At 41.1% G+C, this 21098-nt stretch overlaps 1 protein-coding gene across 2 annotated transcripts in view; it reads right to left on the bottom strand.

Annotated features, from left to right (window-relative positions):
* Positions 1 to 9972: 9972 nt before the first annotated feature.
* Positions 9973 to 21098, bottom strand: part of AFTPH (aftiphilin) — a 49672-nt gene continuing 38546 nt past the window's right edge. The window contains exons 8-10 of one of the 2 annotated variants that reach the window (XM_014890192.2): positions 20828 to 20911; positions 16859 to 16982; positions 9973 to 11191 (exon numbers count right to left, since the gene is read on the bottom strand). In XM_014890192.2, coding sequence (XP_014745678.2) covers positions 11047 to 11191; positions 16859 to 16982; positions 20828 to 20911 — 353 coding nt within the window. In that variant the 3' untranslated portion in view covers positions 9973 to 11046. The remainder of the gene's footprint in view (positions 11192 to 16858; positions 16983 to 20827; positions 20912 to 21098) is intronic. The other variant, XM_088160961.1, reaches the window with a different exon arrangement.

Below are 21098 nucleotides of genomic sequence, written 5' to 3'. Positions count from 1 at the left end.
CTGCCAGAAACTCCTATTCCTGCCTCTCCTCCCATGCCCCGTCCTCCCAGTGTGACCTTCCTCCCAGCTCAGCCACCACGCAGCCGCTCCCAGGCAGGTCTCCCGAGTGCAGGGGATAAGGTGAACAGCACTGGGGAAGGAGAAGGGCTCGAAGGGCTCAGGACTTGCTGAACAGAAGCATCCCTTAGAAGGGATGGGAGGAAAACCAACCTTCCCACAGGCCATGGGCTGCTCCTGGGGTACAGCAAATCCACATGGCTCCAACTAACTTCATTTCATGCCTGGACCTGGGGCAGGGTAAGCGCCCTCCGAAGTTGAGGATGAAAAAGGTGTAATTTAAAAAGAAAGAGTAGTCCTCTCCAGGACATCCTAGCCTGGCTGGTGTTTGCCAGGCTCAGAGCAGACATGGTAGCTCCAGCCTGCCCAGCACCCCTGCCCAGACAAAACCGGCTTTGGCACCAGCTCTGGGTGCCAGAATGTGCCCAGCTGGCTGGGAAGGGCTCCCTGGGACAGTGGCACCAAAGGAAAACTGCAGCCTCAGGAACACACACACCGAGCCTGTTCTCTTGTACTGCTCTAAATGCTTCAGTGCTTCAAGGGAGAGGCATCAAGATTTAAGCCTAAGTTAAGATTTAAGATAAACATCAGGAACAAACCCATTTGGCCCGGCTCCTTCCTCTCCAGCAGACTTGCAAACCATACCAGGTGAGCAGGGTCCAACCATTTCTAGTTATGGTGTCTGTTCTAAAGCAACTGACCTAAACTTTTTTCCACCAGTTTCAGTAAAACAGGCAAATTTGTCTCTGTTGTTCCAGAACACCCTGTGCCATCTGCAGATAATTCTCTACACACAGAGAATGTGCCCTGACAAAAAGAGTTAAACAACCTAATAGCTTCGTGTAATATATAATTTATCACCCAGAGTAACCATAAGAAAAGCACATTTTAAATGTGGGGGTTTGACTGTGGTTAACCCTGAAATTAGGGACTTTCTTTTCTTGATTAGTGCACTCCTCTTTTTGAAGCACAGCTACCTCCAAGGCCAAGTTCAACTCTGCTGCTTTAAACCCAGCTCTGAACGCCTGCTCCTCACACAGCCTTTAGCATGAAATAAGTCCTGAAACTGTACCTGGGCCAGCGAAGGCAACACCTGCCATGGAGAAGATTTAAAAACACTTTGTAAAACCCTGGCTCCTTGTTAACCCAAAGGAGAAAACCCAGGCACTCACTCCTGGCTTAGTGTCTCACACCACCCTGAGCAGCAGAATAATTTACCAACATATAAACGGAGGGCTTAGGGGCAGCTCCACCACATAAACAGTCAGGGTGGGGCTCTGAAGTTTCTGTCAGGATATAGGATATAAAGCTGGTTGAATAACTGATTTTTCAGTTCACTGGCAACCCTGAAAAAAATGTTTCAAAAGAAAAAAAAATTAATTTGGGACCAAAACAAATATTTCGCTTTGACTTTTCAGCCCCTTTAACAAAAGTCAGCTCCAAAGATCATTCCAATGAAAAGCAGCTTCCAAGAGGAAAATCTCAAAGCCTTTTATTCAGAAAAGGCTGAAACAAAATAGGTTTGTTTATTTTCTAGCTAGCAAAAAAAAAATAGTGTGGCAAATCAAAACAACTCCTTCTCATTTTGCCAAAATTTGCCTTTTTAGCTCAATAGTTTACCCAGCTCCAGCACAAACAATTTACACATATAATAATTTAAAGAGAGACACTAGTAATCCTGGTGGAATACAAGTTTGTTTTGTTTTTTTAAAACAAAACAAACAACAACACTGCACAAATGTCCTGAAACTGAAACCCAACAGAAAGTAAGCTCAAAACCACTAAGCTTTTCTTGCTCGGCTCGAGAATCTTATTAAGTCTCTGAATCACAGAGCCACAGATTTGGGATGTTGTGAAAATTAAATTAGTCTTACTTATTATTAGCAAGGCAAGAAAGGAACCAGGAGATTAGGATGCAGCAAGTGGCATTGTGAGCCAACTTTTCAGCCTGTTTCTGCCTTTCTCCTGTAAACCCACAATTAGCGGCGCCCACACTGCTCCGAGGTGTTTTTAATCTCTGGATGCAGGTTCCTGACTCTCCACTCAGCCTAGTGCAAATCCAGGATTTAATGCCACGCCACAGGGAGATTCTCATTTCACTTCCTGCCTTGTTTCATTTGAAGTCTCTGCTTGCCTGTGCTCTGTAGGTGCATCTTACCCTATGGGTGCAAATGTTTAAGATCTAGGGAAACCAGGAATTAAAACCTTGGGACAGAGGAGAAGTGGCACCCATCCATATCGACTTCCAGAGAGTACAAGCGGGATGGACTCACCCCTCTCCTGTTTTGCCTTTTTCTTTGGGAGTTTAATATTGTAATTTGCTGGATGGCTCTGATGCCTTGGGGGACCAGAGGCTGACAGCTGGGACAGGAACACTGCCCTACACTATGGGACCAGAGACAGAGATGGGATTTATTCAGATTTATTCATGCTTTCATTCAGAATTCAACTGCTTCACATACCAGGGAAGAAGCAGGAGCTAGGCACCCTGTTTTTCTAAATGCTGTACTTTTAAATTAAGCCGGCTCACCTTTGTAATTCACAGCTTCCAGACATCCCACCACACTCCTTAGTGGAAAGAAAGCAAAGAGCAGATATTCCAAATGTCTCACCCAAGCCTGGATTTTAAACAGTAGAAAAAAAAAAAACCAAACTGGTTTTCATATGTCATAAAGAGACATAGGCAGTGACAGCTTGCTGGAAATTGTTTTAACAGATCACAAATGAAAGTGGCTTTAAACCCACAGAAATCCTTGGAAAGTAAAAAAAAAAACATCCAAAGAAGAATTTGGACCATCTCAAATCACCGCTACATTATGAAACCATAGCCTTCCCGAGGGCAAACTCCAAAGCAATATTTAATGAGCTAATACTTCCATTTATCATGAGCTCATTTGAATACCAGAGTCCCTACCTAATAAATCAAACCTGCCTGCAGTATTATTATTATTGTTGTTTTGTTTAAACAGCTCCTTTAATCCCCAAACAGCTGGCTATCAGCACAGCAGGGCTAGGGGTGAGCAGCTGGGCAGCACAGCACCTCTGGTCCCTCAGGCCACGGGGCTTCCAGCAGGTAAGGTGTGAAGGGCTGTCCTGCTTTTCCAGCCTCAGCTCTCCCAGGAAACAGCAATTGCACCAGGGAGGAACCAGACATCTCCAACCCTGCTCAGAGCAAAAAGGAGCTGAAAACCCTCCTAGGTGGATGTGGCTTTTAGCCCTGCACCCTTAGAGTGGGAGCCCAGGGGGTTCCAGCACTGACTGCACAGCTCCAGTCATGACTATTGTCCTTCAGCCAAAGACAGCAGCTTCTCATCCCTTCCCCTCTCCAGGTTACAGCACCCCACAAAACACGCAGGTTTTCCAGCCTGATTGAAAGAATAAGCAAGGTTGTCTCTGTGCAGAAGAGCATGGACAGCTGGAGTTCTTGCAACCAGGACCTCTGCACTCCTTGGCCACACCTCTGGAAGAGACAAGCTCCCAGCACACTCACTCCTGTCCCTTGCACTTACTCCTGGTTACACATCTCCTGTGGTGCACCAGACGAACAGAGGGATGAACGAGATTTACTCCAAATCTCCCCTCCCAGCCTTTTGGGAGCAGAGCTTTTCCCTTGTCAGAGGTCTCCAGCCCAAAGTGAGCACACGCAGCCTGCCAGGAGAGATCGGAGCCCAGAGAATCACTTATTCCTTGGAAAACTGCAGGCCCTCAGAGTACCACGGATGCAACACCACCAGGTGAAACCTACAAGAGATGGGATGTGGTGCCACTGGTTCTCCTTCCAGAATGAACAAGGAGCTGGGGTTCTGTAAGCACCCTGATCACAGCTGCAGCACTTCAGATGAGCAGCTCCCATGTGCACTGTGCTCGTGAGACACATCTGCACCAGCCCAAACAGCATCCAGTACCTCTCAGGATAATTCCAACTGCAGGAAAGGTCTCCCTGTATCAACTCTGTGTGTGTGTATAATCATATATAACTGTGTATGATAATTATTCAAAATCAGCTCCTCACAGCAAACTCTAGACAGGGAAAATGGTCTGGGCAGCATAAATTACACAAAAAAAGAAAATCCCTATTATTTGACACTTGAGTTGAAGTGTTTGACTAGAGAGTGCAGTCTTGAGTTCATCGGCCCCTTCTGTGGCCAGCTCCAAACAGCCAGCAAACAATCACACTACGACTGTAGCATCTTTTCTGACCTTGGCATCCCCCTCTGCAGGAGAAAGACATCTGTAACTCTGTGCCTGCACTTCTGCAGCTACAACAGCAACTTCACAAGAGCCTTAAAATTACTTTTTGTGAGTTACTTAGTTTCCCACATGTGAGTTTGTTTTGCAGGAGAAGAGCAAGGCCTACCTCTGTCTCGCTTTTCTCTTTTCCAGGGGCAGCTCTGGTTTTGGGGAGCTTACAGCAGCAGTGGGGTCTGCAGTGCTCTGTCAGGCAGGAGAGAAAAGCAAGCCTTGTTGAAAGTGGAGCACGATCTCCCCTGTGGTCCTGCCAGCGTTCCTTCACCCACCTCCACCTGTTTGGGTTGCTGAGAAAAAACCAGAGCCTATTATCAGGCCGGCTGCTTTGTCAGGTGTTCCTTTGATGAATTCAGTCACGATCAGATGTGCTGATGGCAGCAAACAGCCAAAGAGAGCCGAAGGTGCCCTGCATGTTGACCTGCAGAGATTAGAGTGAGTGGGGCTGTAGACAAATCATGGAAGTTAAATGTGAACGAGCTGAGAAGTCTTGGGAGAAGCATCCAGGAAGGAAAAATAAGCAATGCAGACAGAAAACAGGAAAACAAGGCAAATTAAGGATTGACTAGACCCTTCTAATGCATAAATCAAAACCTTTCCCCACCTCTTGATACTTCAGCTTTGCCCAAATGTTCCTGCCCCACTTGCTGCAGGGCAGCTGGCTGACAGAAACCTTTGGTGCACCTTTGCAGGATTCTGCCTGTCACAGTCATCACTGCAGAACCAACTCAACCCTTACAGGGGAAAAAAAAAAAAAACAGGCTTCCCCCACCAACCCCTTTCTTTTATCCTTTTTTCTTTTTCAAAAATTTGTGAAGAGCTGGTGAGCCTTTTGCAAGGCCAGGAGGCCTGCAAAGCCAGAAAATCCCATGCCCACATTTAAATTGAAGCAATGCTATATCTGTGCAGCTTCCCTTCCTGAAAATCTGTCCCTGCCTGCAGCTCAGCTTCGTTTTGCAAGGTTTCTTTAACATTTGGAGAGTGGGGCTCTACTTTTGAAGGTGGAAACATTTAATTCGGGGCAGTATAGCATATCATTGCATTACTTAATTTTTTCATTAGTGGTGATGTTCTGCCCCTGCAAGCTCTCAGATTAGATGACCATTTCTGATTTAGGGACAACTCAGCAGGTGACAGACCATATTTGGACACCCAAATTCATAGGGAAAACTGGAGAGCACCAGAGAAAAGTACTTTTTTCACTGATCAATCCTTCTGCAGCTAAATGAGGTCTGATGCCTTATTACAGGCACATCTACCTTTGGAATCCCAGTTGCTGACAGCATTTTCTGTATCCATCAAATAGGGAATTTCTCTAGCAACAGAACCAGAGCTGTAAAATTCCTGCAAACACACTAAAATCCCCCTTGCCACCACACACCATAGCTCTTCTCACCATCACTTGCAAACCAGGGCAGCTACACTGTGTTCACACTTGCAAACACATTTGACCCTCCTTCGATTTATTTTGTTTTCCATAGGACCCCAGTGTCTTTTAGTTCAAGGAGAAATATTTTTTTGCCCCTTCATATCCTAGAAGTAGTCTCAAGCCTAACTTAAGGCACACAATTCAATTCAATTACTATTCAATTATGGTGTACAGAACTAGGCACCTCTGCAGGTATGTGCCAGGTCAGCAGGGTCCTGACAGAATCAGCAGACCTGCAGAGGAAGACTCAGAGACCCTAAACTAGGAAAAATACTTCTCTTTGGTGACCACATGGTGAATCCAGACATGAGAAAGTCAGATTTCCTCCTCTGCCTTTGAGATCAGTGTGAGACTCAGTGCCAGCTGAGTCCTTCTCAGATATTGCTGACAAGGAGTTGATCTTTGCAACCCGTCTGTAACACAGGGTTAACAACATATATTACATTTTTAAGTACAGGCTGACAAGGTGAAAACAAGAACTCCATTGGTTTTGGATGCATCACACGTGCACCTGACCTCCAGTGCCACAGAGCCACGACTGCATCAAACAAGCAAAGCTCCTAACTGCTTAAGCTACATCCCAGAGAAATTAGCACTTCTGCACATCCCAATCAGGCAACTCATGCTGGGTACCAAATGACAGAAGTGCAGAAGTGACCTCCTGTGAAAAAACCTGGCATGGCTAGCTGCTTCCAGCAAGGAGAGTATCATACTCCACTGTGCCTTCTCTGCAATTTCCACACAGGGCCATCCATTCCATTCAACCGCAGGAGCAGAGGCACTTCAGAGAAGAGTTTCACTGCACTACGCTGATTCAGAGAATAAATCTGCACAGATCATGAGGCAAGGATCAGGTGAAGACAGGAGGATATGTAAGCAACAACTGTCACATTGCAGATAGATGACAGGACTGAAGCTGCAGTTCCAAATCCATGGCAGAGCTTTGCTTTGGAGGATTGGATTTTATATCTACAGCGAGGAACTATAATGTACCTCCTTATCTAAAAATAATTTTTGAAAAATGTGTTCTAACATCTGGACTTGCATCAATGCTACAACAGGCACCAGTGGCTGCATTTAAACCCCTTAATTTGCAGCCCAGCTCTCTACCAACAATAATTGACAGCAATAGCGGGGCTGTGGTGATGCAGCTCCCACTCACCCCGTGGCTGTGACACATTTCCTCTGCAGAACAGGAACTTGCATCTCCGAGGCTCAATTCTAGATTTTGGAGGAAAGCAGCCACTGGGCAGTGTGTGCACCTGTAATCTAGCCCAGTCTTTCCCTTCTCTTCAAATGCTCCTGCTCCTCATGGTTGTATCCCACTTTCTTCACCATCTGCTCTTCCTACAGCTATCCCAGCTGCCTATATTCTGAGTACTGCTTCACCTTCCTATTTCCCCTTCTCAGAGCTTCTGCTGAGCTCTTACTTTGTGATTTCTTCCAGCTCTTTCTCCCCTTGTTTTTAGCCCTCTTAATTTAAATGTTTCTTCCCATCTCCTTTCACATTCCAGGCTCTCTGGAGAGAGCAGACCAGGCTGCTTGCTGCCTTTAGTGGTTGTGCTCTTTGGCGAAGGCCAAAGACAAAAAACTTCTCTGATTTTGTAGCCGACACTCCTAGCAGGTACTGTGCAATTATTAGATGACATATGCTTTTATCAAATTGTATCCAAGTGTATTTTGCAACTATCCTGTATTTTCAAAATGCTCTGAAATTCAGAAGATAAATATGCAGAGTTGCAGAACTGGCACAAAATGTAAATTCTTGGACCAAGGGTGATTCATCTTACTTGCACTGAGCTACACCTCTCTCACATCCTATAAAGCCCACCAGATATTCAGCTCAAGTGCAGCAGTCCAACAACAAAACTTCTGACAAGATGATTTCATTACCAGGCAAAATTCTGTACAACTCAATGTGATGAAGAGTTAACTTCAGTACACACTCACTGCATTTGAGGACATGTAAACACATTATTTGCAAGCTTTACTTTTGGCATCTCAAAATGAATTTGCTGAGCTAATGATATTCTGAGGTGTCAACGTTCCAAGTGCTGTGGGCAGTCCAGCATTGTCAGCACCTGCAGCAGGTGGTGGTGCTCTGGGTAAGGCAGATCTGAACCCTCAAGTCTCACAGCACAGTCTTTCAGATAACACAAGCACAGCCCAGCCCTTCTTAGCAGTCGTTCCGGAGCCTGCAGCTCACTTCACGGTGGGATCTTTGGACTTTGCTTCATGGCCATGTGCCAACTCAGGGAATTGCATCTGAACCAGGTGTCCTCCACTGCTTGTGCTGGACAGGCACATGAACACTCGCTCCTCAGTGACACCAGTTCTGGGGTGAACATGATGCACCCTGAGACGTCTGGTCACAATGTACAACAACACAAATGTGCACAAAGTATCAACTGCCATCCTGCCCATGAAGCTACTGGCAAGATTAAACTAGACAACGCATGTTGTGTCAATGGGAACAGCATGGAAGGACAACCCCAATGCAGCTGGATCTGGCAAAACTTTCTGTGTATGAACAAAGCTGTTGTACAAGACAGAGGAGAGAGACAAGAGGATCCTATCTGTCCATCCCACCATCAACAACAAAAAAGGAGGCTTAAGCTGGGAGACAAAAAGCAGTCCTACATTTTAAAGCAGGCAGCATCTACCCCAAACGGCTGAATTTGGAAGCAAGCTTTACATCTTTCCATCAGTGTGAAGGTCTGTGGGATGCAGAAAAAACATAAAACCCCATAAACACATTCTGGCTAGTACCAGGTTTCACAAAGTTTCAGATTGATAAATCAGTCAGAATAGAAATCTTTTTCCCCTCCTCCATCCACGGCAGGCCACCAGAACTGCACCCGGAGACTAGAAGACAAATGGGCAGCTGCCTCTGGAGGCAACTGTGAGGAGACTAAAGATCAACTTGCAGCTGGCAATTCCACCCCCACCTCTCCTTAATACTTCAGTCCACTCGCTGCCAGAGAAGGATCATGAGTCAGCTCCTAAACATATTCTCCTTGAAACAATAGCTGTAGCTCTGTGCTGCAGCTATCCCACTGCTCCAGCTCCAAGGGACGTACCACAGTCATGGAAACAAAGGCACCAATTTTAACCTACAGCAGCCCAACACCAGAACTGAACGATATAATAAGCATGCACTAAAGAATACTGTGCTAAACCTGGCAGATTAGCAAAGCTAATTTTGACATGTAACAGGCATGAAGTCAGTGCTGTAATGACAATCTGCAGAAACAGCAAACAGAAATGGGTTTGGGGCTACATGGTAAAGCAGATGGCTTTTGCTTAAACCTTTTCTGCTACAACAAGGTCCAGTTTGATACCACATCATTGTATGCTGCAGGGCAAATTAGAGGGCAAAGAAGACAATTTAGCCTTTAAAAATTAACTTTACCACAGCCATAGGTATGGAGCTGCTCTCTCAATTCTGAGCAGCCACCACTCACTGAAACTCCTGCATTCACAAAGATGGAACCCCAGCACTGGTTCCTCAAGGACATTTCAAGAAGTAAAAAGTTTCCTTTTGCAAGGACGACCTTTCAGCTTACCCAGCTGATGACATCAAACTCGGGCTTTTCTGACCCAAGTGCTGTCAGACAATAAAGAATTCAAATAATAGATAAAAAGACACACTAGAGATTTCTCACAACTAGATGTTAAGTGATGAACTGGTGGTGACTACTGACCACTTAAAGAGCTGTGTACGTAGTAAAGACACGGAAGATTCTACGTCCATGCGCCATCAAGAAACAGCAGCACCCAGAACATGCCTTAACTGCAGCCAGTCTACTGAGACCATCTGAAGAGATGTTGCTCACAAAGCTACATTGCCAGCTAACATGAGAGGAGACTTCAGTGACTGCTGTGTTTCTGTTTTTTTTGTAGCTAAGAAATCAGCAAACCTAGTTGTTCTTTCTCACCTCACCATAGCAGGTGTTTCTTACAGCTGAGCCAATCACTTTGAAGAAGTCTCTATCCCCAAATATCATGAGCCACATGGCCTTACAAGCCAGAAGGGAAATTGGAGACAGAAGTAAGACTGACTGCCAATGTGATAAAGAGACGGGAGAATTGAAGGAAAATCCGCAGGAACCTGCCAGGTGTGGTTTGTGAGACTGAGCAACACAAATCAGAAGGTCCTACAGCACGTACATTTTACCACTAATAGAGAAGTGAGTAATGCATACATTCTTTAAAAAAAGATAGCAGACTGTAATCATATGTATCTTTTAAATTATTTTATTTTGTGTAAGCTAAAAGGAAATTTACACACTTAAATCTCAAAAGACCTTGGGCATGCATATTGACCTTTTTAGAGGTTCTTCGACATAGCTCTCTTTTTTCCATAGGAATTTCCCCAGACATTTACAACCCATAGTTTTTTACTGTATATACAGCCTAAAACCATAGCAATCTATGATTATGTCATTTTACACTGTGCAAAATCAAACAGGAATAGTGGTACAACAGAACATAAAAAATTTTAACAGGTAAATTTCATTGTAAGACATTCATATTGTTTTGGTCCTTCTTTTCCAAATCAAACTGATTAAAAGCAGACAACCTTCTAATGACCAAAAAGAAAAAAAAATCAAATGTTTAGACAGTAATCCATAGCTGGAACAAGAAGTTACTGACAGCATACCTTTCAAAAGGCTATATAATGACAGAGCCATACTATTGAAGTTCAAGAATATAAAAACTGATCAGCCAATCAATCAAACAGGGGGAGGGCATGGAAGAAAAGAAAAGGAAAAACACTTCTTAAGCTTGTTAAAACACAAAAGAAATTACTGGGTTTTAAAGAAACAATAACTGAAAAACCCACAAAAGGGCCAATATAACCTTTTGATTTTTTTTCCAGTAAGAAGTATTTTAATATATGCAGGAAAGAAAAAGTTGCTCAATGCAGTCTGAAAGTCTGAAGGGGGAGCTTCACAGATTGTGAAGATTGAAATTTTCATTATGTGTTATAGGATTTTTTTTTTTAACTTTTAGGAGTTTTTTAAGAAGGACACCACCAGTGTATTTCACAAAGACATAAATGTATACAGCCCAGCACAACAAAAAGAATAGATCTTCAAAAAGATTTACCCCCAATTATTTACATTTTTCTCTAATATAAATTTAGGACTCCAGTATGTAAATAAATATACATTACTATGTATACCTTTCTAGTGCTGCTTACCAACAAATCATCTGAACTTGATATTTTTTTAATTAAAGCAAGATTGCTTTTTATGACCCGCAGAGGAAAGAAAAAAAAAATGAATAGAAAATGTCCAATTCACATCACTTTAGTCTACCTTTTCTTGGCAGCTTGTTGAAGGTGTTAATGTGGCTGGAAACATCAACACCTTGGCATGCATGAAAGTTAAGTCAGGAAGGCTAGAAATCACCTTGGCAGCCTCTTCACTAAGATGTTCTTCCTTTTTAGGCTTCCTGTTGGGAAGAAAAGAACAAACTGCATTAATCCAGCACCTGATATCCCTGGGATCACTGAAACAATCACTGATTGAAGCAATGTTCTGTCAGCTTGTCTCCTACTGACAGGCACTTCTGTAAGCTACTTGAAGGTAGTCTAATGTTATAATACCTACCTGCCTACCAGTAATGCCTTAAGAGAGACAGAGTCAGCAAAATGTTCCTGTGCATATTGTTGCAGTAAGGAAAAAATGTCCTATTCAAATGATCATCTTTACAGATTTTTTTTTCAGCACCTTCAGGAGTCAAAAGACTCACTTGAAGAGACAAACATGTCCATATTCTAGAGATAAAACAGTTGGAGCATTAGTTCTAAACTACCTAAATCTGGTACAACTCTTCAAAAATAAAATGGAAAAGATCTTAAAACTCCTAAGTTACTTCTCAAGAATTATAAATTAAAAAGCACTTACACTGTGTTTTCAAGACGACTGTTCTCAGACTGTACATCATACTACTCTACATTGTGATCCCAAAACCTTTTTTCCCTTCAAGATTCAGCAGCAGCAGAAGATGCTTCACAAGTAAGTGTATCTACTTGCTTTGAAGTGCAGGAGTATGAGTAGCCATGAGCAGTTTGGGAATCACTAGGGTTTACTTTGCCTTTTGCATTATTCACAAGAATTACTGAGCACAAACGAATAAAGAAGTCTGAATCCTATATCGCTTGGTTCTCACTATTATGCAAAAAACTCACACTTCCTAAGTAAAATGAAGCCTGGCTCAGACTGCTACAGACCCCTCTCCTTTGCCCAAACATAGTTTACACACATCTGGCTTATCTTTGAAGAACACTGCCTATTACTAGAAATACTCAGTTTTCCATCAAACGTTATTCCAGTATCAAAAAGGCACCTGCTAAATCCTGTAATGATGTAAGAAATTCCAGCTGAATAAGCTCCCTCACCTTTGGGGGGAAAAAAAAGCTGAGACATAATGCTTGAACCAAAGAAACTGCTTTCCCTAGAACACTTCAGAAATTTCCTTTCTGTATCTGCTCTTTCAACCAAGCCCATGACAGGACAATGTCAACTCCAATCATGAAGCAGCATGTACTTTTTGTCCGCCTCATGAGGATTGTTTCCTCAGCTGAGCAGAGACCAGTGCAAAGTGAGGCGCTGTATGTTTGCTTCCACAGCAGCCTCAGAGTTCCTTAGCTAGGAGGAAAAACACAGCTGGAGTCAAACGCATCCTTGACATCTGATGATTGTGTTGACCATCATCACTGATGATTGCACTGACACTGAACTATCACTTTTGTTTGCTACTTGAAATCCCCACTCAATGAATGTTCTCTAGATGACACAGTCTAAATATACTAAATCTGACTTCCCTTCACAGAACAGCAATATTTTTTTCTCTGCTCAGTGGAATTTAACGAGCTACTCTCTAGGCAGATTACCAAATTCTGGAGGATAAACAAAGCTGTGTGCTGGATTTACTGAAGGAAGAAGCAGAGAGCCAGTATGTGCCTCCTCTAACAACTTCACAGTCAGCTCTGTTTGCACTCAAAGGACTATCTCTGAGCTGTTGAAATGTGGTTCTCACCCACCACTGTGTTATCAGTATCTGGTGCCACCATTAATAATCACTTACCACAAGCCTCTTAAAGGTACAAACTCCTGATGATCAAGGACTTAGAGCTAACAAAGGAGTGTTTGACAGAGGAAGTCAAGGGAAGAGGAGATGTTCCTGTAATTGTTCATCAGGCAAGATGGAGCTCACACACTCCTTGCTATTTATATTCCTCTTCCTCCTCTGCTCAACTAGAGCATGCTAAGAAATGGCACTGCTGAGTCCTAGAGGCAGTGCTGCATTTCATTCCATGGTCACATGCAGCAACTTTATCACAGGACAATGCCATCAGTCCTGCTATACCAGCTGCTCTCTCTGCAGAACAGGCACATCAGTGAGACCAGTCAGGTGTCAATCTCACCCAGTTACCAACTCTTCCCCTTCTGGCTGGAATATTCCCCTTTGTAATAATTTATGTACTCCAGTGCAATGTAAAAAGTATCTATAAAGCAGGAGAAGCTAACACACTAACACAGCAACCACTGCTTAATTGTGACCAAGACAGAACTATAGATACAATCACTTACTAATGAGATTCAAACTCTTTTTTGAAATTATCTCAGTGTAGAAAGGGGTGAGATGGCGAATATTCTACATTCCTCAACGGAGAGAGGCAGATTCCTCTGCAATTCAATAAAACTGGACACTGCAAGTACCCTTTCTGGGTAACAGTCAACACTTTTGGTAGCAAATATCACCAGGGCAACCCTAAAAAGTTACTCATTAACTGTCTAATTTTAAAAGACAAAGTAGCATCATCATAGCAGACAAGTTTTGCCCTTAAAACTTCGCAAACTAGCTACTAGCTGTGATGTCCCTTAATAGAGGCAAGAGAAATAATTGTGCTTTAACTTCAGGCACCACTTTTGCTGAAGATGTTCCTGTTGTCAAAAGCTTCCTTTGCTGAGCCCTGATCAGTGGAGGGAAGTCTTGCAGAGCTTCTCCTGCTCACGCACTCGTCATTACTAGGTGCCATGGCTTAAAGAACAGACACCTAAGTGAATGTACAGTCAGTGGCAGCTATACTACTTCTGTCTGCTTTGGAATCAGAACTTTTGATTACAAAACCATGAAAGGACCTATTCCTGGATCAAAACAAGGTCTCTGCCTCATTCAGGTTTCAAAGTAATGCTCTACAGCACACGTTGTCCCCATCCATCTCTTCTCTTACAATAGGTTACATTCTCTCCCAAGAAGGACAAGAGGGATACCCCTAATCAAGCATTTGTACCAGCCCTTCTACTTGTAGGCACTAAATTTCCTTTTCAAAGGCGTGTCAACACTAAGCCACAAGAAATGAACCAGACTGACAGGCAGGAAAGTTGTTGGAAGAAAATCTGGCTAGAAAGAGGGAATGCTTTATCTATCTATCACTTGCATGTCACTGTACTGTTTTGCATTCCAACCCCTTCCTGCACCATTCAAGTCTTTCAGGGCTTCAGTCACCTCATATGTTGGCCATGGGCTTTCAGGATAGAACCAGCAAGGCGAGGCTTTATCAGCAACAATGAGCCGATTAGAAAAATGCCCTTTAAAAACATTCTGTAATTAAGAGTTAGCCTGTTCCGTCCAACACCATTCCCAAGGAGTATTTCCAGTTTAAATGAGAGTTTTGGCCATTTCTTGGAAAGGTATCAGTGCTCTGCTTTCCTTCAAAAAGACAGCAGATAAACTTTTGATCTCTGCCAATTCTATGGAACTAGACAAGGCTGGAGACTCTCTGTGGAATGCTGCACTGGATCCCTGACCTTCAACACTTACTGCTTCTGTCAAGGTTTCAGGCTCAAGCTAAAGGGGAAGTTTCCCTCCTCTCCCAATACTTTCCTGCTGAGAAACAGACTTTCTGGTTCAAGAGATGGCTTTGCAACTAAAGACAGGGCTATTTTAGGCAAAGACCACTCTTCACATGGCACTCCACAGCTGAACAATGGTATTTTCACTCTAAATTTTACCCTAAAAATCCTGAGCTCAGCCAAGTTACAGACATGAGATAGCTGCAGCACAACTGAAGTCGCCATCAAAGTGATCCTAATCCACTGGTTTTGTGTTCTTCAGTCAGTTATCATGGGTGTATAATAATTAACATCTCCAGGCTGGTGCATGAACCATTCTCATTGACCTGGCTCGAGCCAGCCACTCCTATTTTAAAGTCTCCAGATCATTACAAAGGAACTTTAAAAACTGAGAAGAAAAACAAATTTATTACAAAAAGCTAACGTTTTGCCACACTATTTGGCATACTGCTGAGGCTATAGCTTCTTACTTCTCAGAAGGTTTCTAGCTTGAAAAACAGACTGCTTTTCTTTAGGGGAGCAAGAAATCAAGAAGAAAAAGCACTTGATTTTTTTTTTTCAGAGTTGATAAGAACACACAAAATGTATTAAACCATGAAAACAGCTAATCCTTGTGTGTGTCTGAACTCAGTTTCCAAATCTGATGTCCTCAGCCTGATATATTACTACATCACAGATCTAGAACCAATTCCTGCTGGTAAGAAATGCTCTCCAGAACAGGGGAAGAGCTCTGATATCTGGATAAAGAGCTTTAAGAGCACAAGTAAGAGCTTTCAAGTGCATTGTGGAAGCACTGGAAAAAAAAACGAACTCCTCATATCAAAAAAACAGCACAGAAAAATGAGGGTCAACATTCATTTACGCAAAATTCCTTTGTGAATAAAAAGCTAAGACATCTTAAAGCAAGGTACAAATCTAAGAATGCAGATACAACAAAGATACATTTCGAGTTTGCATGTCCTGCTGTGGTTACTTTAAAATTAATATTAGAATGTAATACAAAAGTATTTCAACTGCAACTATGTTTTCTAATTCCTGAAAACCAAACTTCCATCACAGTATCTCCAAGAAGAGTATGTGCACTCCATGGATAGAAAAAGAAGCAATCCAAAAGACCCAAAAATCTTCATGGAAGTGGGGAGTTCCCTCTACTGGTTCTCCCTTGAAATTTCATGGCTTGTTGATTTCATGTTCACTGCAGGAAAACTAGGAAGATAGTTTTTTCTAGTAGTAAAAGATAGTAAAAGAGCATGTTTTAAAGTACTCTTGAAAATTACAAATTTGTTATTTTAAGCAAGCCAGCTCCATCCCACCGTTACCGTGTCTCTTCCTAAGGGCTGATGAAAACACATCTAGTTAAGATGCTGAATAACCCCTAAAGCTCACTTGGGAGTGAAGATATGTTACCAGCTACTTGTTGCACATTGAGGCACACACTTCAAAAAAAAAAAATCAATGTTTTACTTGGAAAAGATTCCTCAGCATTTCTTTTAATGGGCACAGACATTAATTATATGTTAAAACAGTCTAGGATCCTACTGCTAAGATATACATAAAGTAAGCCCAAAGAATACAAGCTTATAAATGGAGAGACTATTCTGTACCCAATAAAAAGGGCAGACTTCAAGAAAGCCATTTGATATCTAAAGCCTTTCTATAGATACTACCTATAAAAAAAGCACAAAACTAATTCACATATGCTCCACTGAGGCAGAAATGACATCCTAAACCAACTACCCATTCAGTCCTTAAACTGCAACAGCAAAATTAAACTGATGTTTGTTCACTGAAGTTTTAACAGGTATTAGAAATATCTGTGAAGGGACAAATACAGTCATAATCATTAGTCTTATCATTCTACTTGTGGAACATTCTATATTTATAAATTACACAGAGCCCAAGGAGAATCTTCTGTCTCAGTCCTAGGTCACTGAACTCAGTTTACCCTGCCACTCTCAGGAATCAGCTCTGGTGTTCAGAAAGTTGCTTCTTCCAGTTCACTTCCCCCAGTTCAGTCTTTACCTTTTAAACATAGATCCTGGTGATCTCTTTCATTCAGCTCAAACTCTTACCCATCTCATTATAGAGTTCTGAGACAATTTGAAATAAGAACTACAGTACAGTGAACTTCAGATTTAAAATTCAAAGCCTTTTGATCATTCAGGAACTTCCGCCCTAAAACTGCGCACACATTCACACCTCACATTTCATGCCACCCTTAGAAACAGAAGAAAAACGTGCAATGAAGAGCATTTACCTTGTGGATGTGCTTGCCTTCTCCACTGTGGACATAAGCCTTGCAAATGCATCAGTCACTCTGCTGCTTGCATTGGAAGTTTCCAGTTTTGAGGTTGTCAATTCATACAACTCAGGATCCACACCTTATAGTATAAAATAATAATCAGTGATGGTTGGAGGGAAGTAGTCATAATTAGTCACAGACCAACTTGCTAGAGACTGTTTTCTGTAAACATCTGAATCATTTATAATTTCAAGATAAATGAAAAGAACATGAAAGAACATGTTTGCGTTTCTGAAGCACCATCTTCTCTCCTCATCCTTTTTCAGCAGCTTTTTTAGTTGTAGTACAAAACACACACCTTGGATCAAGTCTGGCATACAAGGTCTCAGTCTGTGAGTAAACAAAACCAGTCTGATTGACTTTTCAGAGTAAAACCTCTATAAAAAGGTCAGCTGTGTAAAAATGGATTGCTTCAATTACTTCAACTTAACTGCCTGTATTAAAAGAACACTGATCAACTCTTCACCAGGAGATTACAAACAACACTGGCATGCAATAGAGTACATTTAGTATTTGGCTTTTCACTAGGGGTTGTGTCGAAATTTTAAATGAGGCAAAGCACTTTTTATGAAACACAGAGGTGGAATGGCATTAAAAAGAAGTTACATACTAATATGCACAGTACTACCAAAACTTTTAGTCTGTGCTCCCTTTTCGACTTTAAAGTATTTCTAATGCATTAAGAATCTGAACGTTTCAGCCTTGAATTCCTAGCTTCAAGTATCTGAAGATGTCAGATGCTGAATTTTGACATCACATTTGTTGAAAATGGATTTAAAATTTTAGCAGCAGAGAGCATTCTGAAAACACTGCAAACAATGGAAACCTGTATGCAAAAAATATATAGTTATGAGTTAAATTCTATCTGTTTAGTATCAAGCGTCACATCTCAGTAGGAAGTAGTTCTACGATTTTTAAATATTACATACTCTTTCTTAAAAAAATCTCTAGGAATGAGAACTACCAAAATAAATCAACAGGAAAGACTGCTACAACAAATTTTGCTGCATTTTAAATTGCTGATACTTCCCTAGTTACAGTTTCAGATATTTTATGCTTCATGGGTTTCATGAAGTGTGCATATGTGCCATTCACAAGGTGTTTTTCAAAGACAGCACAGAATTTTTGTTCATAAGCACTGTATTTATTTACAGGCACTTCTGTGCTAAACAGGTGTCACACTTGTGCCTGTTGGTGTGGCCAACACAGAAGTATTTCATCCTACTGCAGAACAAACACTGCAAATACTGGGATCTGATGGTCCCATGCAGCTCCCTGATACAAAATCAGCATTTATTACTGTTTGCTGACGACTGTATCCAGCTTACTTCCCGGGATCAAGATGTTTTTAGAAGTATTCCTGAAACACCAAAAGATTACTTAAAAAAAAAAGCCAGTGCCTATTGTCCTGCCTTTACCACCAGTAACTGCAGCACTGTGTGCACTAATAGATGATGTTAATCATCCTCAAACCTGCTTTGCATGAGCTCTCCACAAGCAGTGTCTTGACCATTTATCCTTTTGGCACAATTTAATTCTTCTTTTATTGTGAGGAAACTAAGCTGATCAAAATGTAAAATAAAGAAAATCATCTGGTTAAATTGAAGGAAGTGGAAGATTTGTTCCATATAATAGGAGCTAATTAGAAACTAATCAGCTGTCCTTTTAACATGTATTTTTTTTAGTCTGGATTTTCACAGTTGATTTGATCCAGCGCCATGCAAAATATCAAAATATGTACTGTCCTGAGCCCAGTATACCAAGACTTCTAGTAATGTCAGATGTTTACAGAACTTAGAAATAGGAAAATGCCCAAATATTCCATAACACATCCACTTTCAATCAGGGAGAAAAAGCCTTGAAGAAATACACTTTGACTTGCAGAAGCCTGTGAAATCCCATTAAGGTACAAATGGAAAGCTAATTGAAGGAAGGAGCCCTTTGACTTGCAACTCTGCAATAAACATTAAATGCAATCTTGTAAGTTACATCATTTAGATATTACCATTTACAATCCTGTATTGGGATGTCACTGCTCAATTTACTGTTCTTTAGGCACCTCTTACTCAGCTGCATTTATGTTAAACTATTAACATGAAAAATAAAATGATACACTAGATCTGTGGGAAAATACTAGAAATGAGTAACTCCTTATTCATATTGTGGAATGAAAAATTTTATATAGAAGTTATTTTGAGTACTGATGAAATCAGACTGGGAAGAATCCAATGTCAATCTGCAGCAAATAAAACTAAGTCTCCAGTGAAGGAATAAACTTCTTCTGATAAAAGTATTATCTTTAAGCAAAAAAAAACTAACAATTTGTCTTTCAATTATTTTATATATTTTTTAAGAGTTGCATATTCTCCATTTTATTCAGATGATGAGAGAATATTTAAGGAAACCACTGCAAAACCTTAATGAGATATTGAAGGAACGTTAGCCAACCAAACCCCATACAAAGCTCCTAAACACACACACAAACACACGAGCTGCAAGCCATGAAACAAATGACTTTCCCAGAAACAAGTCAGTAAGAAAAAAACCCAAAGCCAAACCAAAATAAAGAAAGAAAAAAAAGGGGAAAAAAAGTGCCCTATAGGGCATACCATAGAAAGTGATGCCTGTAACTTGATGAAACAACAACATAAAAAATAAAATGCAATAAAAGACTAATAGAGTATTCCTCCAGTAACCCCTTCCAGTGTGCACACCTTCTGCACAAGCAATAATGCATGTACCCAACTACACAAGCTGGGCACTGGTGACTTGTGTCAGTGGACTTGCACACACACTTACAAAAGAATCTGCACCTTGACTTTGCTAGCTGTCACTTCCATGACAAATCTGCCCTCTTTCATCTGAAAATGGTATTTCTCAAGGGTGGAATAAAAAGTCATTTAGATTGCCATGCCAAAAATTGCTTTCAGTGATTAGATTTTAAAACCAAAAAAGTGTGTTTCTAAAAACAAAAAATACCGTAATTATAATCACTTATTTGAAATGTAGAAGGACTCCAAACATCTTATGAATGGATTTTAAAAATTAGAATCATTTAGACAAAAAACATCTTTTCTATGAAGAAATTGATTATCATGGCTTCAGGCATTGTATCGAAGAAGTACTTGCCTTATCAACTTAACTATGCAGTGGAACAAATCCCCAAAGTGTTCCCTGAAATTCCTGCAGAAATTTATTCAAAGTGTAGGTTTTCACAAGCTCATGCAAAATAATACTTAGAGCACGTAAAAACCACGTGATAAATGAACTCAATTACTTTCACACATTATTCAATGAGAGAGTGGTGTTTTTATCTCCTTTTTAAGGGAGTAAGTTGCAGATAAAGTGCTTTGGCTTCAAAATTAACATTCATGAACTTCTAATATCCCACAAACATGCAACTATCCTTCTTTTCTATTATAAAGGCTGTTAAAACACCTTTTTCACTGTATTATTAATAGTAGTCCATGACCTTCTGGGTTGTGATGTATGAATGTTGGTAAATTTATATTCACACATGGCTTCCAAACATCATCATAATCCTGTAATTTGCAAGCATTCAGAGACGACAGCAAGCCTCATGTTTTCAGAATTGCCACATCTACAATATTTTTCGAATTTCCTTAAGTGCTTAGAAGAGTTAACTACTGGAATTTCTCATTTGAAACAAGTGTTTTAACATCTTATTTGCAAGAGCATGAAAGCCATTCATTCCTTCAGCAGGTGACAAATACAGAGCTGACAGTACCTTTTAAAATACAAAACATCAGAAAACAGAACACAAATTAAAGGAAAAACGCAGTAGAGAGACATTTTAGAGAAACGCAATGTAAAACTTCTTGTTTGTAGGAAAGTCAAGTGATGTGCTCATGCTTTTAGTAAGTCGTTATATTCTTACAGTTGTGGTTTTAACACTCTGCTGACCTGGGATTGTGGTGGTGCTGCTAGAGCTACTGTCATCCACGGGCCCAAAGAAATCAAGGTTCAGAAGAGTGGAACCTCCACTAGCTTGAAATTCAGTGACCGTGTTGGTAGGCAGCCATATAGAAGGTAAGCCAAGGGAGGGGTTTATGTGTAAAAAGGGGTAAGACACACACTTGAACATGCAAGTTATAATTAGTACTCAGTATGCAATTTAAAAATCTACATGAAAACAATGCTGACAGTATTAGTTTATACCTTCTAAAATGTTAAC

This window comes from Sturnus vulgaris, chromosome 3 (genome assembly GCF_052056855.1).
Source record: "Sturnus vulgaris isolate bStuVul1 chromosome 3, bStuVul1.hap1, whole genome shotgun sequence".
Lineage (NCBI taxonomy): Eukaryota > Metazoa > Chordata > Aves > Passeriformes > Sturnidae > Sturnus > Sturnus vulgaris.
Note: the sequence above shows the minus strand (reverse complement) of the source record. Positions and strands in the feature narration are given on the sequence as shown.